Below are 26,404 nucleotides of genomic sequence, written 5' to 3'. Positions count from 1 at the left end.
GCCCTGACCAGGCACCGGGGCACAGCGAGAGTGGCTGGACGGAGATCGGCCTAGTCCCAATATCCACATAGGCCGAACTTGGTGGTCGGAAAGGCCTGCAATTGATGTCGCAGGTGACAATATCTCGTGGAGATCGAAGACCCCGGCTGAACACTATTGCCTGATAGTGACCCTTCTCTCCCCCCTCCCCCCCCCCCTCTCTGCCCTTTTGCCTCCAGGGGAAGGGCTGTTGGCCTTCGCCCGGCCCGGCGGCCTAGCAGGGGAGAAGGTGCGTCTGGTGCCCGCGCCACGTGGCACCAACGGCGGACACCATTGCTGCCTGATCCCGGCGACCTCGCCTAGCCTGCGAAGACCCACTGGCAGTTATCGCCGACTTCCTATGCTCTCCGTGTTCGGATGCACCCGCGTGGATGAGCACCCTATTCTGTGCGCCTGGCTTATGAGCAGTCGCGCTACTTCCAGCCACCACATCGGAGACCGATTGGCGGTCCGGATCCTTCGACGGGAGACAAGGACATACTGATTGACCCTCCCCTTGACTGGGCGACCCTCGGGTCCACCGCTGAAGACCGCAGCCGCCATGGTGAAGCCGAAGAGTACTAAGGGTGGCTCCCAGGCCACCTCAGACATGGAGGCACCTGATAAAGAAGATCGGTTAGACCCGGAGATATCTGGGAGTCCACACCTCCAACAACAACTTGATAAGATCCTGGCGGCGATCACAGATACGCGGTCGGCCCTTCAGCAAGACATTGCCCAGGTCGCGACGAGCCTGGGCTTGCTCAGAGCAGACCACAGTAAGCTCTCGGACAGAGTCAAAGAAGTGGAGAGCTCTGTGGGAATCTTGGAACCGGCGCAAAAAACCTTAGCTGTAGCCATGAAAGACACTCTGACCGGCATAGATGCTTTGGAGAGGAGCGTGGAGGACGCGGAAGGGCGCAATAGAAGGAACAACATCCGTGTGGTGGGCCTGCCGAAAAAAAACGAAGGTGGGGACATGGTGGCCTACTTGGAGGACTGGCTCAGAACTGTGGTGGCACCTGAGGGGCTTTCCTCCTTTTACACCCTGGAACGAGCGCACCGGGTGCCTGCTAGGCCGCCGCAACAGGGCCTACCCCCACGCCCGGTGGTGGCGCGGCTACTACATTTCCGCAACAGGGATCTGCTCCTCAATGCCGCCAGACAAAATGGCCCGTACCAGGTGGCAAATAGCCGGGTGAACATTTTTCCGGATTACACTTATGAGACCCAGCGGAGGCGAGCCTCCTTCTTGGCGACCAAGCGAGAACTGAGGAGCGAGGGCATCCAGTATTCTTTGCTGTTTCCGGCGAGGCTCCACATCATCCTGGATGGCACGACCAAATTCTTCGATACCCCGGATGACGCATGTAATTGGCTTGAACTGTACAGAGCTGGCAAGGATGGCCCCAGGTCCTCCTTCTCGACTACCTCGGAGGTAGGCCTACATCGGAGGTCTAAGAGGATCCGGAGTCGCCGAGGCAGACCTGGCCGACCCTCGACAGTGGAGACTGCGGCGGAGCGGCAGGGGGTGCTGGAGATGGTATCCAGTTTGTCAGGCTCCCAAGGTGGACCTATAACTGAAGATTCGGAGCCGGGCGGAGGTAGGGGTCACACGGACACGGAGGACTCTGAGACTGATAGTGTGAACCTCCCGGTGATAACCCCAGAGACAGCGGAGGGCCTACTTGATGGCCAAGGGTGTTCTCGGGTGTGCCGGTTTCAACGGAGGGGGAGGCGTGGGGGGGGGGAGGGGGGGATGAGCCTATGTGGGAACTGTTGGGCGACTGGACATGGGGTGAGTTGGGGACAAGCCCTTCTTTTAGCCCTCATAACTCGGGGCTCGATCGCACTTCGGTAGCTTTGAGGTGCAGAGACCCCCTATCGACGCTCGACCCCCATCTTGCCCTTAAGGCATACCTGCGGTGGCTACCGTCAGGATAGTTTTGGGTTCTTTTGTGGGTGTAGTTTGGATGGGAACTGGATGGCACTATTTGGGACCTGTTCTGGGGAGGGAGGGGGAGGGGCTGTGTTCGGGGGTTGTTTTGTTATTGTTGAGGGGGCGGTACGCCGTCGGTGCGGGGCATTAACTGTGTTTACCAGTACTTGAGCATTGCTGGGGGAGACTTGGAGAGGTACCATGGGACAATGGCTGATCTTTCCACTTTGAAGTGCATGACCTGGAATGTGCGCGGGCCGCATTCCATGTCCAGGCGACATAAGGTCCACGCTTACTTGGTGCGTAGAGGAGTGCAGATTGCGCTATTACAAGAGACACTCCTAACAAAGACAGAGGGATTGGCGTTGCAGCGTAGGTGGAGGGGGCAGCTATACAACACCACATACTCAGCTTATGCTCGGGGCGCGTTGATCTGGGTGCGGGCCGGGGTTCCCCTGCAGGTTACTAAACACACAGTGGATCCGGAGGGGAGGTTCATGGCCATAGCTGGGAAATTAGGGGGAAAGGACCTGAACATATGCAGCCTTTATGCGCCTAACGTGGACCAACTGCCTTCTTTGCGGCGCTGTCGGGCTCTCTGGCCCACTATCTATCGGGCCTCTTTTGATCGGGGGGGACTTCAACTCGGTGGTGGACATTGATCTTGACAGATCTCACCCTCCCCTTCAGGACTCCCCAACCCACCGGATAGCCAAAGGGAGACTGGAATGGCAGACTAAATGGGGACTGACGGACATCTGGCGAGCCCAGCACCCGCGTGCCCGAGACTACTCCCACTTCTCCGGCATGCACAAACTGCATGTGCGGTTAGATGGGTTTCTGGGATCGGCGGAACTAGTTTCCACGGCCATGAGGTCTGAGTATCTAGCGAGGACTATCTCCGACCATAACCCTCTATTGGCCGACTTTAGGTGGCTACCGGGTACACCCTGTATTCCGACCTGGAGGCTACACCCCAAGATCCTAGAAGACCTGGTGTTCCTGGGGGAACTGGAGGACAGAATCGCTGCGTACTTCGCGGAGAACGAGGGTACGACTGGTGCAAAGGCCACAGAATGGGATGCATTCAAGGTGGTAATTAGGGGCTATTGCATAACGAAGAAGGTGGGGATGCGACGGGTCCTTTTGGAAGATCTTAGTAAAGCAGACCGGAAACTCCGTGAGATGGAGCTCCTCCGCACCGGCCACCCGGAGCTTCAACAACAGACTGCGGCGGCGAAGGAAGCCGTAGCTGTTGAAGTTGAACGGCTGCGTAGTTTCGATTACAAGGCTTTCCTGACCAGGTCGCTCGCTGAGGGTGATAAATCGGGAGCGCTCCTGGCTTGGCTGGCTAACCCTACGAGGCGCAACTCTCCCACGGTAGCTATGCGGGATGCGGAGGGCATGGAGGTCTATACCCAGCCCGAAATCCTCAGTTGCTTTCTGAGCTACTATGAAGACTTATACCGAAGTAGGATGTCACCGGACACTACCCCCATCGATGATTTTTTACAGGATTTACCTATCCCCGCTCTGGAGCCTGAGCAGGCGAAGGAACTGGGGAGAGACGTAGAGCTGGGGGAGATCTGCAGCGCCATAAAAAAGATGGCTCGGAACAAAACCCCAGGCCTGGACGGACTTCCAGTGGAGTTTTACTCCACCTACATTGACCTCCTGGCTCCGTGGCTCTTGATAGTTTACAGGGAGGCGAAGCGTCTGGGGCGACTCCCGGGTTCAATGCGTGAGGCCCTGGTGGTCCCCTTACTCAAACCCGATAAGGAGGGCAACGCCCCGGCGTCGTACATGCCGCTCTCGATGCTTACGGTCGATTATAAGATTTTAAGTAGCATCCTGGCCTCGAGATTGCTGGGCCACATGGGCTCACTAGTGCATAAAGTCCAGGCGGGTTTCATCCCCAAGCGTAATACTACGATGAACATACCTCGTTTGTTCCGCCTGCTGGAGGAGGCCCCCCAACCCATGATCCTCTCAATTGACCTGGAGAAGGCTTTTGACAGCTTAGAGTAGGAATACCTCCGTAGAGCGCTTGGTTGCTTTGAACTAGGGGAAGGGTTCTTGCGCTGGACTACGGTGCTATATGCCTCGGCGATGGCTAGGGTGAGATCGGGCCCGCTGATTTCCCAACAGTACCAAGTGGAGCGAGGCACGAGGCAAGGCTGCTCGCTGTCCCCGCTACTCTTTGCGCTCGCAGTGGAACCCCTAGCGCTATCGATTCGCACCGGAGCCCATTATAGAGGACTGCGGACCTTATCAGGGCGACAGTACATTTTCCTCTATGCTGACGACCTGTTGCTTTTCCTGGAGGATGCTGGGGAGGCCTTGGCCGGTGCTGACACAGTACTCACTGCTTTCGGTGAGGTGTCGGGCCTCAGGGTGAACTGGGCGAAAACTTGTTTGTTCCCGGTTCGTGGGGGAGAGCCCCAACCTGATACTCCTAGAGCGATCAGATGGGCGCCTAGCTGCCTCAAATATCTGGGGGTTTACGTTTACCACAACCCTGCTGACATCCTGGAGGGCAACATTTCCCGATGCGTCCGGGCACTGAAGGGTAGCATGTCCTTCTGGGCCACCCTACCCCTATCGGTGGCAGGACGTATAGCATTGCTGAAAATGGTGGCACTTCCTCGGCTGCTGTATTATTTCAGGGCGCTTCCGGTCTGGATCTCTCCGGCAGTCTTCCGGAACTTGAGCTCACTGCTCGTGGCATTCCTCTGGGGATCGGGCCGCAGCAGAGTTGCGCTTAAGACCCTAATGAGACCTAAAGCAGAGGGGGGCTTGGCTGTACCCGACTTTGAAACTTATTACTTGGCCGCCCAACTGCAGACCTACACCCAGGAGATAGCATGGGAGTTTCGAGGCCCAGAGGAGGAGCGGGGGCTGGGCATTCCCAGACACGGTCTATCCTATATAGCACTGCAACAGAGGCTGGCTCTGAGGGACCTCACACTGGAGGAACGCACTATTAGATCGTGCTGGAACCGGGTGCAGCACAAGTCGGACTGAAACACCTTTACGCCCCGGAAATCCCACTTGGGGTGCTCACTGCATTACCGCATGGGGGCGATTGGTCACAACTGCGGGCTTGGGAGAATGGTTTTGAGGAACCACAGACGTCAGCGGTGTGTCAATATGTCATGATGGCGGCAGGAACGGTCAAAGCTGTAACGTGTTTGTACTCCAGGATGGTCAACGAGCGGTTACCTCCATTAGACACACTCAGGACCCGATGGAAGGCAGACATAGGGAGGGACATCCCGGAGACCACGTGGGCCCAGTTGATGCGCCGGGCCTGGAAGAGCACATGTAACGCTCGGTTCCAATTGGTCCACTTTTACATATTGCACCGCGCCTACCTGACCCCGGAGAAGATACAGAAATACTTCGCCTCTGACACGGCGGCCTGCCCGAGATGCCGGACGATTGGGGCTGACCTTATTCATATGCTATGGTCCTGCTCCGCTTTGTCCTCGTATTGGACTTTGATAGGGGACACCCTTAATAGGGTTACAGAGCGGTCCCTACAATTTGACATTGCGGTGGAGATCTTGCACTGGTTTCCTCATACCCCCAAAAACAAAGTCACCAGTAAATTTATTGATATGGGGCTACTCCTGGCGAAGCGGGAAATAACTTGACACTGGAAGGCACGAGTTGGTCCAACGGGCACTAAATGGCGTAATGAATTTCTTAAGTGGGCTGAGGGAGAGAGCACCCTGCGATACCAGCTAGCGAGGTGGCAGCAGAATGAGAAGGCGCTAGAATCAGCACAGGCGTGGGAGACATTGGTGCAGGCCCTGCGCGATCACAGCACACCCAGTGACACTGACAGTGATGCCGATGGGCAGCCTGCGTCTCCGTAATGCAATAAAGGCACGGTATTCCCATCAGGATGCGTAATGTCTCCTACCACACGCTCTTTGCACATTTGCCAAGACACCGATGGCAGGGGTGGGAGGGGGGTGGGGGATAGAGGGTGGAGGGAGCATCATAAGCTTCCTATTGCACTGTTTGATTATTGCACTTTTTGATTGGACATTAGACCTCTGGGTGGGTGTTGTTTAGTTGGAAGGGGAGTTTTCTTTCTTTTAGAAAAGAAGAAGTAAAACTTTAACTTATAACTGGTCATATTTAGAAGGCCGCTGGACCCGAACCGTCGTTTCAGCATAACTTGCCGCCCGACCCCCGGGTTGTGGGCTAAATGGCCGTGTATCAATGTTATTTCACTGTCGGTGCTACCATCACCGTTTGCCTTATCACTAACCAATATGTAACTATAACTAATTCCTGCAATAAAAATATATTTTAAAAAAAATTTAAAAAAATGTAAGTGGCCCTCTATCGACAATGAGCGAGCCACAAGGGCCAGCAATACATATAGAAGCAGGAAAACGGGAGCAAGGGTTAAAAGAAGAAAAAAAGCCCAAAACCTTGCAGGAACAGTTCAGCAAAGAACAAAGAAGCCAAGAAAGACAGATTGATAAAGAAATTACAAATACCAAAAACATACAGGCAGGAAGAGTGGAGAGTCCGGGAAGTGTCAGCTGCTCTGAAAATAACCAGAGGGAGGACACTTCCAAGTTGACATTTGTACTGGAATATTGCACAAAAGGAAGTGAAGACACTCTAAACAGAGGGAACAATTTAAGGTTGTTCAAAGAAATTCCTGAACTATATGGAATACAATCGCAAAACCTTTTAGCTGTGGAATTCAAGAATTCCCAGGAAAACCCAGGCATTGAAGAGGCCTTGACTACCTGGTCCACAAAGGATCTAGTGGACAGGATATACGCTACCAGAACAACTTTCGAACTCTGGGGAATTATACTGAGACCGCACAAACATCCGAGGTATCCTTACCCCCTCTTAATAAACCAGAGGATTAAAAAATCGAAAGACACATCTGTGAAAAGGCAAAAAACATGCTTACATGGAGCACGAGCCACCACGCCATCAGGGCTAAGAAATTCAAATGAGGGCAAGGAAACAGGGAGGCAGTTAAAATACTTTACAGCTGACGGCACGGACTGGTCTTGGGTGCCAAAAGCACTAAGCAATACGCGTACCTAATGAGCAATTAAACTCTCCAATGATTGATGAAAGGGGTGAGCAGATTGTTCAGGCTAGAGAGCATGGCCAGGAGTTGAAGGATGGAAGCCAGAACACGATAAAGATCTGTTCATGGAACGTCCACGGATTTAAAAATATGGGTCAAGACCACGAAACCCTGGCCTTCCTCGAACAACAAGATATTATACTCCTTCAAGAAACGTGGATAATGGGACCCACTGCAATATCCGGTTACATTGAACATCACATCCTAGCAGTAAAATTCACAAGATTTGGTCACCCGAGGGGAGGATTATCAACATACATATCACAAAAACATGGTTGGCACACATTGGCAAATTGGCTCCAAGTTACAAAAATTACTGGAAAGCATAAGATAAAAGTGACTAGCAACTAATCTTAGTCAATGTATATGTGCACCCCGAAAAGAAAAATCAGAAGGAAAAATTTACAATACTAATAAATCTGATTATGGCATTGCAAAAGTGACACAAATTTTGCCCTTTCATCATTTCAGGAGATTTCAATTGTAATCTCCTAATACAAAATAAAATAAAGAGGCAGGAGGACTGGGGACATCAAATCATAACGTGAGGGCTAGAAAGGTACGGCCTGTCAATCCTGAATGGCAACACCGCTTTGGATAGACCTTCAGCCATAACATATTCCAACGGAAAAAGACGATCCATCATCAGTTCTAATCTAGTCCCAATGATAGACTCATTTCAAATTCCCACACGTATAGAAAGTGACCATCACCCGCAAATTACAAAGCTGAATATAAAGCTAGCCGGGGCACAAAAATAAACATGCTGGGTCAACATGTAGAAAAGTTTAACTTGAGGAAACTAAAATGGCAAGGTACAAATATGGCAAATATAATGGATACCCTCAAAGAAAATATGATTCAAATAGGGCCGCAAATATAAGAAAACCGAATAACAACTTGGGAAGAACTATGCCTCTTTCTTACACGAAGTTTTCCAGCCACCAACAGAAACACAAAAAGAATAGACATCAGAAAGGATCCATGGTTTAACCTCGCCCTACGAGACGAAAAGAGAAAGATGGCAAAAGAGGCATGTATTCAAGCCATGGCGGTCCAAACCGGTATGAACAGAGACTAACAAATTAAAGGAGCTACAGAAGAATTACAAGAAAATGCTGAGGGAAGCCAAGATAGAACACAAAGAAAAAATCTGGACACAGCTACTGTGGGCAAGTACTTTACCAAACAGTAGAATTCTGGGGCATTATACATAATATGACCAAGGGAAGAAATATACAACAAGCGGGAATTGGGGAAAAAAACTGGATGGAGCACGTACATAACAAGTACAGCAGGGTGAAGAATGATAAGCGCACAATGGCAAAACCATCAAAGGACCAAAAACCGGAAGTAGCTGTATACACAGGTCAAGCAGAAAGTAATAATGACCAATATCTTCCAATCGACAAAAAACAATTGAGAGGAATAATAAAAAGGTTGAAAACGGAGGGGCGGCAGGTCCGAATGGACTGCCCAACGCACTATTCAAACACGCAAAAGTACAATCGTTAACAACATTTTTTTTTTAAAGAAATCAAAATCCAGATGGACATGCCACATTCATGGGAAGCATACCTGAAAAAATCATTAGCGGAACTTGATATGCAAACAACATGGGATAGCCCGTTAGAGCGGGTAGCTTTTGGTAAATTGGTAAATAAAACATCAAAGAAGAAGTCCTTCCTGGAAGACAAAATAACTTTGAAACGCAGACATGGGTGGACCGTGAATAACTCTTACATATCAACAAAGCCTCAGGCATACTTATTGACACATTTTAGCACAGAGATAAAAAAAGAGTTTCACAAAATACCGCTTGGGCATGCATGACTCGAAAGATCTACAATCGTCCTGGCAAAGCAATCATCAAACCGCACACTGTCGACTATGCAGCTTCTGTAACTAAACGCTAACACACCTGCTGTGTGCTTGCCCAGCAGTCATGGACATAAGGAGAAGGCTTTTAAAACCAATTTTTAACGAATCGAAAATTCGCACTTGCAGGCAAGCAGTGATACGTTGGCTGGAAGGATCCTCAATTATCTTGGCTTGCCGGGGTGTAAAATACATAGCAAAAGTAAGGAACCTTTTAATGCAAGCGGATTTAGAGGCCATGAATAAAGCATGATCAAGGACGGCAGGGGCGTCGCAAATATGACAAAGACATACTCGACAGGATGACGGGGAAAACATAGAAAAATGGCCAAGTTTGGAATCTAAATTGGACATTATATCTCGAATAGGATCTAGCTGAAAGTAATCCAGGACTTTTTCAGACACTGTGCAAATTCCGAAAGCTTTTTACTATAACCCGCACAGATCGTTTTAAACTGTTCAATTACATTTTAGGTGTATTATAATGGCATCTCAGATTTTAAAATCTTGGTAATCATGACATTGAAAAGAAGTATTTAATGGAAGATTAAGTGAAAAAAAAATCTTTATTTTAAAATGTACCTTGTAACGATTTTAAGTAATCATATACAATAAACTATTTTTTTTAATGCCTGGTCTAACAAATACAAAAGTATATATATTTTGAAAAATGCATTTACCTGAACAAATTGCTTCTGGTGCCTAAATATATATAAAGATTCTTGTTATTTTTATAAATTGGTGTGGATCTCCTTATTGAGTTGTGTGCCTCACTTATTTACTATTGTGTGTATTTGTGAATGTGTAACACATCCTTCTGATAAGCCTAAGGCTGCATGACCACACCACCCCCCTAGAAGAGCACCTTGAGATTGCTAGAGCAAGAACTTGTTCACTTATAAGGTAAACCCCGGACTCTGCACTGTGTATCTCATTTTGATATATCATATAAAGAGCCAGCTTCCTACAGCCGATGAAAAACCCCTGGAGCGAATCCAGGTATGCCGCCCAAGCACCGCACTGGTGCGGACTGCCCTACCCAGAAAGTCTGTTGTTTCCAGGCCAGACGGACTGTGTAATTCACAGAATCTTGGACATTGAGTATCAACTATTGTAGGGAATGTCTGACATCCTCAGGGACAGCTGGCAATACACCTACTCTGTTCAACAATGAGTGAAAATACCATTCCAGGAGGCAAGAAGGTATGACTGGTACTGGAAAAAACGTCTTTTGCAAAATTTGCCCTCCATTTGGATCCACAGAATCAGACGTATGCCGCTCTACCACTGCAAGATGTCTTTAAAAATGACAGTGTTCCTAACATTAAGTGGTGCAGGACTACCTAGTTACATCCTTTCTTTAACCGTCATTAACGTTTAAATAAATACTTGCCTGTTTATTTTAACATATTTTTATTGTTAGTGCTGAGTCAAGTAAACAGAAGCCCAGTGATGCGAGGGCCACAAGCGGCACCTGGGCCGTACTTCGAGTATCAATGTTTTAGCACAACACAAGTTTGATTTTGTGTTTTGTGGACAAGAGGCACCATTGGCAGACTTTGCAAGTGTCTGTCACTGATATCTATCATGGACAATCACAACATGGTTTAAACCCTGCAACTTTGGAGCCATATCTGTACACTGCACAAATGTTTCTGGAAAAATCAATTTTCCTATGAGAAAGTTCTGTCAAGAGACAGTACTTATATATCTAGATCTGCGTCAGAAGATACAAAAAGAAAGGAACCAACGTCAACGCGCAGAGCAGAACGGACGCATTTGAATCAGAGATGCACGATGCCACTTGTTGGCGAGTAAAGAAATTCCTCTTAACGTTTCCCAATCCATTCTGCCAATTGAGGAAACTTACTCGGTTACGAATTAAGCGTTAAAGGTCTCTAGCAGATAAATGATACACTGGGAGTCCCATCTGTACGCAGGGAAAGGATACCAGAAAAGATGGCCCACCCAAAATGAAGGGTCTTCCCTAAAAATGACAAGGGCCCATGCTCAATGAAGAGATATGCTTCTTCAATTGGCCCCTCCCTCACCATGACAACATCCTATTTACGCAAGGCGGACTTCACTACTCCAAAGGGGTGCTCATTTTTGAGGAAGAGAGATTTTTCTGCCTGATGCCAAAAAGGAAGAACGAATTAGAAATGTGTAGGGTAAAGGATCATGCCCGAGTCATTTTTACTTACATGGCTAAACAAATTCATGCCAGAGCGTCTGTTCAAAGCAAACCCCTTTTCTATGTCCTCAACCTGTTTCTGCTCTCTGTGAAAGGTCAACTGAGGTCTCGAACATATGTCAGGACAGAGAAAACAGTCCCTCACACCCTCCTATTGTTGAGTCAGTCAATTGCAAAAGTAAACTCCGCCTTGTGTATCCCAAAGTCAGTCCCTTTGTCTGATGTAGGCTATCTGCTGGGCCACCTGGTTATGACCGGTGTTTTAGATTGTCCACTGAGGGCTAATCTTGTTGTCCACTGGTCCAGCCGAATGGCCCTTTGTTTCTGTCATCTTTCTTTTCTGGTTTGAGTTACCTGATCATTTAGGGAGCTCAATGTATCAGCTTTTTGTGCCAGGTAATCCAGTAATAAATGGTATCCCATCACAAATGCCTATTTTGAGTACCTCCAAGCGACAGAACGAAGAGCTGTGTGCCTTAGAATAAGCTGGATCTCCTGGTTTCCAAATTTCTAGCACCAGTGATGTTCAAGGTAGCTATGTATTAATCTTGTGAGCAGCCACATATGAAGACCGATCTATCCCAAAAGAGATGCTCTCTATCTGGCAGTAAGATGACTAAAGGTCTGATTTAGATTTTGGCAGACGGGTTACACTGTCACAACGGGGACAGTCTGCCGAAATATAAATTCCAATATATCTTATGGGATCATATTTCCGCAGATGGGATATCTATCACCGTTTTGATAGAGTAACCATTCTAAATCGGCCCCAAGTGTCTAATGTCAAGGTTATTCTAATAATAGATGATTATCCCCAATCTGAAAACTACAACTACACTACAGCAACACATGTATCCCAAGACAGTACAAGTGAATGTTGAGTTGCTGAGATTGCAGATATGGTGGTCCTAGACATAGAATTCTACACACAAATCTTCAAACAATTTTTAGCTCAGTTATTATTCATACCGGAAATTGATTCCTAAAGTGAAAAAGCAAAAACATAAGAGCCCAAAAACACAGGTGTCCAATATACATACACACAAAACAGATTATCGTTATTAAAAGTAGAGGAGAGAACTCTACTATTTATTCATAATAAAAATCTCCTCATATGGTAGTACACAAATATACAATATCTACAAATCCAGACAGAGGGGGTTACGGAGAGAAAACAAAAGTGTTTTTAGGGTGAAATTCAAGTGCTCGTGCAAAGGATAGAAAGGACCAAGCGGTCAGGGGATATTGATTGGTTTGATAACCAAGAAATCTGTTAGCTTAGATGTAGACAGAGCCAGCCCTCAAACGTTAGTTCGTAATGAAGTTTGTAATTGTCTTAGCAAAGGTCCCTTTGCTTAGATGGTTTTTTGATCTTCAAGGAAGGGTTGATGGGCAGGGGCATAAGAGATGCCGGCTCACTGTATTTCCCTACAGTGAGCCGGCATCTCTTATGCCCCTGCCCATCAACCCTTCCTTGAAGATCAAAAAACCATCTAAGCAAAGGGACCTTTGCTAAGACAATTACAAACTTCATTACGAACTAACGTTTGAGGGCTGGCTCTGTCTACATCTAAGCTAACAGATTTCTTGGTTATCAAACCAATCAATATCCCCTGACCGCTTGGTCCTTTCTATCCTTTGCACGAGCACTTGAATTTCACCCTAAAAACACTTTTGTTTTCTCTCCGTAACCCCCTCTGTCTGGATTTGTAGATATTGTATATTTGTGTACTACCATATGAGGAGATTTTTATTATGAATAAATAGTAGAGTTCTCTCCTCTACTTTTAATAACGATAATCTGTTTTGTGTGTATGTATATTGGACACCTGTGTTTTTGGGCTCTTATGTTTTTGCTTTTTCACTTTAGGAATCAATTTCCGGTATGAATAATAACTGAGCTAAAAATTGTTTGAAGATTTGTGTGTAGAATTCTATGTCTAGGACCACCATATCTGTAATACTTGATACCCAGGTCCTAGGACTCATTTCGGGTTACCCCATATATAATAACGAGTTGCTGAGATTGATCTGGAGACTCTGGAAATAGCCTGAAAATTGTGTGCACCTTAATGTTTTCAGTTTTTATTTACTAGCCAAACGTCTACAAATGGCTAATTGAAAATATACATTTTACTGAGGTGGGGCTCAATGGTTTACAACTCTAATTGTGTTCTCAAACGTCTGATGCATATCACTCCAAATCGCAAAGGGAAGGGGGTACCCTTTTCATGCTTCGACCCCTCTACACTTCAGCGTGGGTCACAAAAAGCACCATGAGCCAGTGAAGGCTTTTCCGATTCAGAAAGGGGCTTTAGTATACTTTATGACTTATAATTTTGCAGCTGCAAAGCCGGAGATTAGCAAAATCACATTATTAGGAGGTTAACTACATTACTGGCCAAAGAAGACCTTCATTACCCACCGCCACGAATTATCTCTAGGCATGATTTACATAAAATGTTACAATGACTCGCACTAGCAGGGCAGTAGCACTGACTGCTCTCAACAAAACTGTCAAGGTATTACATACCAAGTTACCTTCTCGCCCACAGCATCCACATGCATGATCTTATTGTAGTTTGGGGTGTAAAAGAATGAGAAGGATAAGAACATGTTCTAGACAACCAACATTTTCAGTGAGTCTAAAGAAGATTTTTTTTTTTTAGAGGAAGGGTGGATTTTGTTTTGAAGCCCTATATTTCTTCCCTAGCTCTAGTTTAAAACCCCATTTGTCAAAATGAGTGTCAAATCAAAATGTCAAAATGACCATCTTACTCCAGAGGTATTACATTCTTTCTCTGAGGGGATGAGAGCAGTTTCCCAGTGGATGTCTTTGAATATGTTGCAGTGCAATGTTTCAAAGACAGAGGTTATGCTTTTCGGTGAGGCTAAGATCTGCTGGGCTCCTGACTGGTGGCCTTTAGATCTAGGCCCAGTCCCCGAGCCTAAGCAGACAGTCAAAAACCTAGGGGTCCGTCTGGAACAAGAACTTAGCTTGAAGCAGCATGTCACCAACATTGTTGGATCTTGTTTCCGGACCATCGGATTGCTGCGTAGAGTTTTTCCATTGCTTCCAGACACCATTAGAAAGACCCTGGTCCAGGCGTTGGTTATCAGTCGCCTTGACTATTGTAATGGTCTCCTGTTGTCCGCTAATGAGGAGGACCTGGATAGGTTACAGGTTGTGCAGAACACCGCAGCCAGACTGGTTCTAAATGCTCCCCCGAGAACACCTTCAAAACCTCTTCTTGCCAGGCTTCATTGGCTTTCCATCCGTCAGAGAGTTGTTTTTAAGATCTGTTGTACGGTCCACAAAGGACTTCATGGTTTGGGTCCCTCCTATCTGGCAGACAAGTTTGTGCCGTACGTTCCTTCTCGTGCTCTACGGTCCAGTGACCAAATGCTTCTCACGATTCCTAGGATCAAGCGGGTGAGGCAAGGGGGTAAGGCCCTGTCTGTGAAGGGACCAAGGATATGGAATGGTCTCCCTCTCCAGCTTAGGCAGCTTGAAAATCATCTGGCCTTCAGAAAAAAGCTGAAGACGTTTTTGTTCCAGGTCTAACCACACAGTTTAGGAACTAGATTGGAGCCTTGGAATTCGATCTCCTGCAGGTTCAGCAGTCAAATAGCGCGGAGATACTCCCTCGGGAGTCTATTCAAGCGCTCTACAAACCCGCAAAAATAAATAAATAAATAAATCAGCTTCCACGTTAGGCTCAATTAGCACTGTTGCAAAATAATACAAGAGATATAGTGGACATTTTTCCGTACAGACATGGTCATGGTTAGGTGCCAGTGAAATCAATAACTCAAAGAAGTCAAGTTATTTCATTATTCTGGGAGACCCTTGAAGGGATCTGTAACCAGAAATGCTAGTGAGTGTATGCTCCATCTGGATTCAGGATTATTTCTTTGACTATTCTTTGGAGGTGTTAAGTTTCTAATGCCCACACAATAGCATTTATTTTTTGCTTTCTAACAGGAACAAGTAAAAAGGGCTAATTCAGACAACTGCTTCTTTAAGTTGCTTTTTTCGTTTAAGTGGAGTTTAAAAGAAGCCGACATTGTTTTGGAAAAAGATTTTTCTTTAAAAAGCAGTTGAGATTATACCGTTATGAGTATACAGTGATCGCAACATATTTTTCACTGAAAAATTGTTCTTTGTATGGTCACAGTGAGCACAAGACACATTCATTCTGTAGAACACAGAGTCTGTTCTATTGGGCGCGGAGCTCCTCAAGATAACAACGCAATGGGACAGTACCTTTTGAACAAAGTAGTGACTGCATCAGAAATATGCACAGATATTACTTGTGATGATGGCTGAAACTTGTTTATCAGCTGCCTTGATATATTTTTAAGTTGGTGGTTGTTTACAAAACATGTTTACATTATATGTGTAGTTTATGTACGGTCTAAAATGATTTGTTTCAACTGCAACAATACTTTATGCTATTGAATATACTGCTGTAGTAAAAAAAAAACTAAGGTTTTTCTGGGTTTGTAAGTATTGCTTGCATTGCATACAGTGGGGCGATGGTGTCAAATTGTAATTATAGGTACCGGGATGTGCTTAAAAGCTGCATCGCTTGACGATGGATCGTAAATAAGTCTCAACTAGCACTGGCTTGTTTCTGCAGCGGGTCAAGTATCTGCCACCTATTTAAAATGTAAGTGACTCTCGAAACATTTAAAGCCACGTTCCTTGAGAGCAGAATTTAAATGTGTTTCTTTCTACGGGTTTAAATCCACAGATGACATGCGATTGCAAAAAAATGCCACCTTCAATATTCCCTAAAAATCCTGTATTAAATGGCTCTTATTTATTTTAAATACACCTCGCTTCCACTTTTACCTTATGCATGCCTTTTCTGTTTATAGACTACTCTAAATCATATGCCTGTTTGTCTTAATCTCTTTTTTGAAACCATACTGCAGCAACGTAACAATATCTATTAATTAAATGCAGCAAGCATTTGCTCCTCATATAGCCCCTTCTAAAGGTCACACCTCAGTCATTAATGTACCATAAAGATACTGGAGCAAATGCATCCTTTAGCATGCAGTACTAACTCCAATAACCAACTGACTGATGACTAATTCTGGGGCACCCGATTAGCGTGCAATTCGCACTGAGGTGCTTCAACGCCTCATCAGGGGTAATACGCGCTATATGAATGTAATTCCAATACAATACAATACAATACAGTACAGTACTTTGTGTGCTATACACTGTCATTGGAATCCAATCATTGAACACAGCAGCACACGCATTGAGCTTTTTGGAACAGTAGAATAATGCAAGCTAGTTGTGGCAAACTTTGTGGTATTATTTAATCCCATTAATGAAAACAATGTAGATTCTGGCTGTGCTACAGTAAACACTACTAGCAATGCAAGCAGACTGGAGGAAGTATAGCAGCAATTCAACGGGAATGTACAAAGTGTGCTAATATTCCTTTGTTTGGATAGGTTGCATGTTTTTTAAACCACGGTACGCAGCAAGATTAGCCACTGTCCTGTACAAATATGAAAACGTAGAGTTTAATTTTGTGCCGGTGGTTTCCCGTGCTCAGCACCGGCACTTATTTCTCAGGGCCGGGTCTACACTCTAGTAGAGCCTACATTTAATATTGGTAATAATTGGCTGCGCGCTTATCAATAAATTCAGAGTAATCCCCCTCCAACCCCCATGGCGAAGAGCTCCTATCGCACGTGCCTGTGCGCGCGATAAATATTTCAAATTGGATACAGCGGCCCGCCGCCTGCCTTATTGTGAGCGATACATTACCGCTGCCAGAAAGTGAAACTGCCTGGGTCCCTGCCTCGGTGTAGGTCACCGACACCGTCACACCCCATTTTGCAATAGTGCGCTAGCAATGAACAATTGCAAAATATATTATTACTCCGAATCCGTCGACACTCCCTCATTGCCCAGAATGGGACCAATGAGTAGTGTTTTCACCCGCCCAGCACACTGCGCAGCTGCAGCGTTAATCATTAGCCAATGACAGAAGCCACCAGCGTGTTATGCAGCAGGCCTCCCTCGCAGATTAATTAAAACTAAAAAGGCTGTCTCGCAGTTCCGGTAAGTGATGACGTTGACCAGCATTATATGTGTCTACAAATTAAGCATTGATATCGCTCATATTACTAATTAACGTTTTCTAGTGTGCGGGGTCCACTGCTGCAGCTCTTCCTCCACTGCTGCTGGCTTTTAACTTTTGCAACAAAATTAATCTTTTTTTAAAGTTAAAAACCAGCAGCAGTGGAAGAAGAACTGCGGCTATGGGCCCTACACTATAAAACATTATTTAGCATAATGAGCCATGTCAATTCTTTGTAGACTTTTAGAAACTGATGAGGTATGCACTTATGATTCAATGCTGCTGCTCCCCTGTATCTTTCTACCTGTTTCTAGCCTTGTCGGGTATCTACCTTTGGTCCTGTTTTGACCTCACTTCTATTGGTTTTATTCTCACTGACTCCCAGAATTTGCGCACCCCCTCTTATACTACCTCTTTGCGCCGCCTTCACTACCCTAGTGGCCCCCCTTTTTCTGTACATCACACCACGTCTTCACCTCATCTCCTTATCATGGCTTCCAGTCGAATTAAGTCTGGAATCAACTGCTTCAAAGTAATCTATCCACTCATATGTCCAAAGCAGTAGCTAAACGGTTCAAACATAACATCATTGAACAATTTCCAGATTCCCTCTTTGTTGACCAATTCCATAATGGGCGCCTAGAGAAGATTAAAAATGACTTCCTTTTCTACACTAATGACATCCCTTCCTGGTCCTCCAGCTTCTCCAATTCCCTCAACGTATCCTCCTTCTCTTCTTTCCCGCATGGGAAGCGGTTAAAAATGTCTCCCTCCGCTCGCTTTAATGGCTTTCTCACCATTACACTTGGCACTGTCTTGATCCAAGCTTCTGACTCCTGTCTCTCTCTCTTTGAACACTTCTTCCACTCCCTTCGTCCCACCCCTGCGACTACTATCTCTCTAGATTCTTCCTCTAACTTGTCTTCTTTCTCCCTTTCTTCCCCCTTGACCCCCACATATTCCTTCGGACCGCTCTCCTGAGAGTCACATGTTGACCCTTTCCCCCTCCCTTTTCTCGTTCCCTCCCCTCCCATTCTGCCACCTTCCCAACTGGACTTCCTCCTTACCTCATCTGCTTTACACTCCACTTCACCCCTACATCCTGCATCTCCCCACTATTCCACTGCCTTCTCTTACCCCCTAACTCCCCTATTCCTTCCCATTTCCCCCCTTTTTAATCCACCTTTCTTACAATCTGAACTACCGATCAACTCGCTTTACCCTCCCCCTCTCCCTCCCCTCTGCTCCTCACCCCTCTCCGCTCTTCCCTTTTCCTCGTACCCTCAATTCTGTTCTCACATCCCCCATTTCTCTACAACCTTCTCTTCCCCCCTCCCATGCCTCACATCCCTGCCTCCCCTATTGGTAATCCCATCATCTTCCCTCCCACTGATCTCACCCCCCTTCTCTCCTCATCTTACATTCCCCCCTATGCTTCTCATCCCTGTTTCCCCTCTTGGTAATTCCCCCCTCTTCCCTCCCTTTGACTGCTCAGCCCCTCACTCCTCCCACAACCTTCATTTTGCTCAACCCCCCCCCCCCACTCTGCCTGGTGCCTTTACACTTACATTCACCTTTCATTACCCATGGTACCTGGCCTGCACCCTCTCTCTTCTCCCCACTCGTGTGGCCTCCCTTTAACCTCCCTCCCTCCTCTCCCTGCTCAACCCCTTCTCCTCTCACATCACCGTATCCATGGCCTTCCCATTACCCCACTCCACCCCCCCCCTCCTCCTCCAGTCATCCATTTCTACTTCTCAACTTTCTCCTCTCTATTCTTTACCTCGGCTCAACACCAGTAAAAATATCTCAGGAACTCCATTCACTCCATTCTACCACCTTCTCCCCCCCCCCCAGACCCATTCATCGCATATCTCCCGCCAGCCCCCCACAGCCCTTCTTTGCATACTTCACTTCCTCCCTCACCTTCGACCCTCACGCCTCCAACACTCTCCCCGGTCCCCCACTTTCCCCGGTCCCCCACTTCCTCCTTTCCTCCTTCGCCTAGTCCACTCTCTCCCATTACCATTCAGCCACCCTTCACTCCGTGCTCAGCACACCTCGCTCTGGAAACTAAACTTGATTCCCTCATCTCGTCCATTTCCCTGCTTGAAGCGTCCATTTCACTCCTATGTGCTAAGATATCCCCCTCCCCGAACAACCTCCCGAGGAGTTCCTTGCTCCCGCACCCCAATAGAGCCTACCACAATCTATCCTCCACAGACATTACCAACCTATTGGCTACCTACAAGACCACCAATGTAATTTCCCCTACACTCGCCTCTCCTAACAACTCTATTCAATTTGCCATTCAGACCATCTCTTCCGTCAGAACTTACCAGTCTCCCCCTCAAGGGGCACCCTCATTCAAGAATATAATCCCAATCCCCCTGTTCAGTCCAGACACTCACATCACCAAAACAGTTGCGTCAGAGCTACACTGTATACTCCATAACTGCAGATCTGCAACCAAACACAAACTGGAAATCTCTGACACCATCACACACCACAATCTCGACATGCTCTTTCTCACAGAGACCTGGTTTAATGACTCCTCTCACACTTCATTTGATCTTTTGTTACCTACTGATTACACAATTCTCAGAAACGACAGACCAGGCAAGATCAGGGGAGGTGTTGCGATTATCTTCAGAAACACCCTCCAAATCAAAACCTCTCCCACTACCCTCTTTCGCACCTTTGAAAGCCTCTCCCTAGAATACCAAGTTCATCATGGCACACCCTTCAGGTTCCATACCATCTACCACCCGCCTGGTAATTGCTCTTCCTTCATGGAGAAATTTATCGACTTCATTAGTGACCAATATTCACAGAGCAACAAGCAGATCTTCCTAGGTGATTTAAATCTCCACTGGGGCTCTGTGGAAGACTCGACTGCCAACAAGCTTGCAACCTTTCCTTTCGCTAACGATCTTGCACAACACTGCTCGGAAATTACACATGCCAAGGGCTCAATTCTGGACCTTGTGATTTCCAAATCAGACCAGATTACCACTGCTTCACCCATCCGTGTTGACTGGTCTGACCATTTCCTCATTCCCTTCTGTTTTCACCTCTCTCACATTTTAACTCTCGGCCAACCCAAAAGAGCCTCTACGTGGTTCCGCAACACAAAAACCATTGATCTTGAGACTCTATGTGATTCTGCTATGCAGTCTCCTAGTCTAGACCCCAATACGGATGTCAACGATCTCACTCCCCTTTGCCTCTCAATCCTTGCAGTCGAAATCGACAAGGTTGCTCCACTCCAAAGCAAAAGGAAAAGACCCACCACATCAGCTTCTTGGTTCAACAAAGCTCTCTATGACGAAAGGAAAACCCTTAGAATCTTGGAGAAGCACTGGAGACAATCTCCATCCACCCCCAACCTCTCTCTTTTACGTTCAGCAAGATCCATATACCACAAACACATCTTCCAGGAAAAAAACTTCACATTTCAGATCCCTCCTCGATTCAGCTAAAAACAGACCCAAAAAACATTTCGACCTCAGCAAAAACTCAAATTGTTCTCCCCAAACCATCAAGCCTTAGGATGCATCAAAGAAAGCAACTGAGTTCGCTATATTCTTCGATCAAAAGGTAAAATCTCTGGTGGAACAGGTCACCCACCCCCATCGAGGAGCAAAAATCCTTAGTCACTTGGCAGTACTTGCCACCATCTCAGAGGTTGATCTCAAATGCATCCGCGAAACCAAACCCTCCAAACATTCCTCTGACCCCATTCCCAGTGGCATCGCCATTGATTTCTATACTAACACTCTCTCCTACTGGACCAGGCTAGTCAATCTCTTCCTCAGTCAAGGATCCCTCCTAATTGTCCTCAAAACAGGACAGGTTACTCCCCTTCTAAAAAAAACCTTTGCAGATGCAAATGACCTCAATAACTTCCGCCCCATCACCAATCTCCCTTTTCTTTCAAAGATCACAGAAAAATGTGTTGCAAAACAACTTTCCCAACACATTATGGACAATAATCTCCTCGACATGTTCCAGTCGGGCTTTATTCAAAACTGCAGCACTGAAACAACCCTGCTGCAAGTGATCGATGATGCGCTGCATATTCTCGATTCGGGGGAATCGTGCCTTCTGATTCTTCTTGACCTCTCTGCAGCTTCTGACACTGTTAATCACAACACCCTCCTTAACATTCTTCAACAGAGAATGGGCGTGGAAGGCACAGTACTCAAATGGTTTGCCTCTTTCCTCTCAGACAGATCCCAAATGATCAAGATTGCAAATAGGCTCTCGTCTTCACTGGTGGTTGGTCAAGACGTCCCTCAAGGTTCTATCCTTGCTCCCACTCTGTTCAATCTCTATCTGGAACCAATAGGGAACCTTCTAAGCAAATCTGGAATCCTCTACCATCTCTATGCGGATGACACCCAAATCTACCTCGAGGTGTCTTCCTCTCATGATCTCTCACTACTCAGCTCTACTCTCAACACTATTCACAACTGGATGCTAGTTCACCAACTCATTCTCAATCCCTCCAAAACAGAATTCCTCCTCATATCTAGCTATCTCTCTCCGCCACCTGTTCAAGCCAGGATGGATCAATCAAATCTACTCAACAGTAAACCCATCATTGTGGACGGCGCTAAATCCTTAGGTGTCATACTTGACAAAAGACTCAACCTAATCTCACACATCAACTCCATGGCCAAGAGCGCACGTTATCAACTGCGACTTTTATGAGGGATTCGTCGGTTCTTCCCGGAGAATGACCTAAAAACCTTGGCCCAATCGCTAGTTCTCTCAAGACTTGACTATTGTAATTCTCTTCTGACTGGCCTTCCCAAATCTCACCTCTCCCCCCTCAAATCCGCCCTCCATTCAGCAGCTCGCTTCTTTTCAGGGTCCAAACGAAGTGACCACATCACTCCTATCCTGTCTTCTTTCCGACGGCTTCCCATGGAGGCTAGAGCTATCTACAAAACAGTGTGCATCACCCACAAAGCTTTGCACTCTTCCTCCCCTCGCTATCTGGGGAATAAACTCAAACTGTCTGGAGGCTCAAGACCTTCTCGGAATGCGGAAAAGTTCCTTCTTGAACCCCCCTCCTTCAAAAGAGAAAAATTGTTGGCACAATCGTTCTCAGGTAATGCGGTGAGAACCTGGAACTCGCTTCCTCCTTCGCTCCGTGCCATCACCTCCATCCAGATCTTCAAAGCGGACCTCAAATCTCTTTTATTCCAAAGACACTTTCAGAACTAATTCCCTCCTTCTCAGACCCCGCCAGGAAGTTCTTTAGTCATTGATTTCTCACATATGTTTATATTTTTGCTTGTACATCCTGTGCTTGCTGCGTTTGATATTGTATTCCTTTTGCCTGCGTTGTTTTGATTCTATGGCCTGCTACTGTTCGCCAGGAAGTTCTTTAGTCATTGTAAAATTTGTCATATTTATTCTTACTTTTGCTTGTACAGTCTGTTCATGATGTGCTTGAGATTGTGTGCCTTTTGCCTGCGTTGCTTCGACTCTATGGCATGCTATTTTTGTTTGTTCTATTACTCCAACAGTTCTCTCATGTAAACGTAACTGGTTCTATTGTACAGTGCTCTGACACCTTCGGGTAAAGTCAGCGCTTTATAAAAATGCATTAAATAAATAAAAAATAACGCTGAACACTCGTACACAGCTGATGGCAAAAAAACGAGACTACTTGAACGTGCCACTTGAAGCAATTTTGCGTCGAGTGGCACATTCAGGTAGTCTTGTTTTTCGGCCATCGGCACACATTCTTGCAATGTTATAAAGTGAAACTAGAAGCCCCGCAAAGCAATGTGCTATGCTAGTACTTCAAAGCCTTGTACTGGCTAAAGGTAGCACACATTATGGTGACAAATTGCCGCTATTCAGCACTGCATCTCACGCAACTAGTTGCACCATAATGCTGCTACATAGACTACACAGGCAGTCGTCAATGGAGTTTCACCTTCCTGCAGTGCAGGTTCCCATCGATGGTGTGATCAACTAAGTGTGGGGTAGAGGTTTTGTTTTATTCTTCGGTATAGGAACTGTAAAATAAAAGGTTTGCTGCAACAAACCAAGTATACATTTTTTAAATTATGGATAGTACATTTGGTTAGCAACATCTCTAAACCGATGAGCTCCAAATACTGTGAAATTCCTTTGGGACTCTTGAGCATATTTAACAGATCAGCACCTTTAGCTTGCAAACACCTTTTGATTGCCTTCAGAATATTCCATTTTGTGTTTTTTCTTCAAATCTATTACATTGAAGAGGTGTGCGTTTTGCAAAATGATGACTATGTGCACAATTTCTAGAATCCTTATCTTGGTTGTCTCATGTATAGATTGCTCTGACAAATGCTCATACTGCATGTAATACAAAGTAGGCAGCTGAGGAGCTTGCAGTAAGCAGGTAAAACAACCCTTTAAAGTTTGCTCAAGGTTGCCTCTTCCCTTCACAAGGTGTGCATGTCACATTCACTTGAGAAGTTAGGAATGCCCCAATAACTATAAAGGAGCACACATTTAAAATGTACGCATCTTTGGTGTAAGCATTAAGTTCATGAATCATATAGAGTTTTGATAGGCTAGTGATCATTACTGATAGAGTGCCATTGGCAGAAATACCAAGCAAGATGTATCGGTGTGTGTCAGACATCTCTCTGTTTTAAATTGCTTCCTCCAGATTTCATACAATGAAGTGACAAAGCCCACAGTTAGCAAGCACTATAAAGAGAAGTTATCACATTTTGTGGGTGTAATATTTTAACACTATATAAAGTGAATTGTCAGGCGCAGATGTTATTTACTTATTTGCTCCTGAGTCAGAAGGCTCCCTTGCTGAAATTTAGATTGGGTATTGCATCGGACTTTCAGCAGTGCCAGTTGAGAATGTAGGTGGAGCCAATAGAGTAAGTGGGTGGAGCCAGTGGAGGAAGTGGATGGAGCTGGGGAAGTGGGTGTGGCCTCCGACAAACATATGAGCACCTGGACTTCATATTTTACAACTTAAGCGTGCACTGTCTGAGCAAACATGTTCAATCAGACAATATTACTTTACAGACAATCCGATTTTTCCCCATAGTGAATGTTCTCAGTATGTTTGGAGTTACCTTACCCACTCTTCAAACATATACATGCCATTACAAACATATATAAGTTTAAGAAAAAAACTTACTTGAGCAGGAGTAGTTAACCTTCTCTCTGTGGTTGGGGGCCTCTGTGGTCTAGCGGAAGGCCGTCTCTGCAGTGTGGGTATCACTGGAGAGGGTTGCCTGGGCTATTTTAAAGGAAATGTGATTGAAAAATTAGAAAAATAGCATTCCAATTACGAAATAGCATCTCTAATCCAGAAATACGTTGTGCATGCAATAAGAACGTGAAAAACAGTTTGATTTGTAAGTGATAAAAAATAAGGCTGGTCATTTGCTTACGTGATGTTTACAGTAATGACTGGGAATTGGGGGACCAAATGCTTTACTTCTTTAAGACACTTGTCTATTCCTGACAGCACATGCTAAAAATGCTTAAGAATAAGGACGCACTTAACCCAACAAGTTACTTAACTCTGGCACTGCTCTTTCTGGTGGATACTCTATGTAACGGCAGATTCCTCACTTTTAGACTATCCCCAGGAGCCAGACTGGATCCAGCAGGTTTTTCACCCCGATAGGTGGGGCGGTGTGCAGGGGCAGCTGGTGTTAATGAGTGAGAGGGTCGTTGCCCTCTCACCCTGGGGCAGAAAGTAAAAGATAATAAAGAAGACCGAGCAGCTCGAAATAAATTACAGTTGATGCTAGGTCACGAACTGGAGTGAACCTGAACCTGATTCTTAAGTAGAAATGTATATGAAATAGTCAGCATTTGTTTTTAACTTGTCGCCTTTCCGTCTTTGTTTACTTTAATTATCAGTCAGTGTTCAGTAAGGCAGCCGTAGAACACATTTTAAAGTGTTTTATTCTAACATTTACTATTTAAGTATGTACTGATATGGGGGAAAATAGCAGCTTCAGGTAATTTTCCTAATTTTTGTTATGGTAGGAAATCACAATACTGGTTCTGTCGATATATAACCAGCCTGGTGGCAACCCTATTGGAGGGGAGGATGCTTTAATCAGACTTGTGCATGCATGCCTCATAGGTTGCTGCATTGTGTGCACTATAAGGCAGGCATGACAGGCCACAGTTTGGTAAGGAGTTTTGAGGTGGCTAAGTTATTAAAGAAAGGGGATAAACATGGTGCTAGAATTGTCTCCATAAAATGCAGCTTTAAAATGCAAAGTTTCCACATTTTGCTAAAATGTGTGACCTCGGTTTTTATAGATTCGGGAGTAGATGTTCCAAGTTAGATGCTTTACAGGCTAACCTAATCCTCTGAAAACTTAATGTCTTCATCTAAGCTTAGCAAACAAAGCTAAATCCAATCTTGGGGGTAGTAGGGTTTGATGTGTTTTACCTTGTTTTTCCAAGATTAGAGGTACCTATTCCTTGCCTCCCAAAACTCCCAAACATCTCTGAAGTCACTCAAGAGGACACTTGAGCTTCATAGATGGCAAATGTGGTCTTGCGTCTTGAAGCTGAAATGTAATTTGACTAATGCTTACAATTTGACATTTATTCACTTGCAAATGAATTCAGGATGTGACTATTGATGCAGTAAGACTGGTTAGCAGAAGAGCGGTAATGTTCCTGGTCTAAAGATGACGAATAAAGGTCCTGACCCCGCGAGTGAAGTCCTCTCCTAACACATCAGGACATTGTCTAGGACTGTCTTCCTAGTTACTGATAGAGTCAAAAAACTCCAGGTATAGTCAAGGGATCTGGAATCTACTTGGCAGAGGTATGAGGCAGCATGGGGAAAAATAAGTGAAATACATTGTGATAATGTGATTTGAAACAAAAGTGTCTGTAATATGTATAGCCCTTTTCAAATCATTAGAAAAAGAATGCTGGAAAATTCTCTTTTTCACCGCCGTTTTATCATAGTTGTCTTGGGGAAGGTAAACTTCACCCGTTGGAGAATAAGACGTGCCGCAAAATGATGTATATTTTTGATTTGTGGCCTTTAGAAGGAACCCTATGGATTTTCACATAAGTTTTGTGAAACATAGGCACCAAAATGCACCATTTGGCCATGC

General features: G+C 45.7%; 1 protein-coding gene across 6 annotated transcripts in view; it reads right to left on the bottom strand.

The window, feature by feature from the left end:
• CSPP1 (centrosome and spindle pole associated protein 1) overlaps positions 1 to 26,404 on the bottom strand; it is a 1,363,238-nt gene that overhangs the window by 408,601 nt on the left and 928,233 nt on the right. For all 6 annotated transcript variants that reach the window (XM_086965839.1, XM_086965840.1, XM_086965843.1 and 3 more), the window contains one exon: positions 24,445 to 24,546. In XM_086965839.1, coding sequence (XP_086821965.1) covers positions 24,445 to 24,546 — 102 coding nt within the window. The remainder of the gene's footprint in view (positions 1 to 24,444; positions 24,547 to 26,404) is intronic.

The sequence above is a fragment of the Lissotriton vulgaris genome, chromosome 4_1 (assembly GCF_964263255.1).
Source record: "Lissotriton vulgaris chromosome 4_1, aLisVul1.2, whole genome shotgun sequence".
Taxonomy (NCBI): Eukaryota; Metazoa; Chordata; class Amphibia; order Caudata; family Salamandridae; genus Lissotriton; species Lissotriton vulgaris.
The sequence above is the reverse complement of the archived record's forward strand: the minus strand, read 5'-3'. Positions and strand labels throughout refer to the sequence as shown.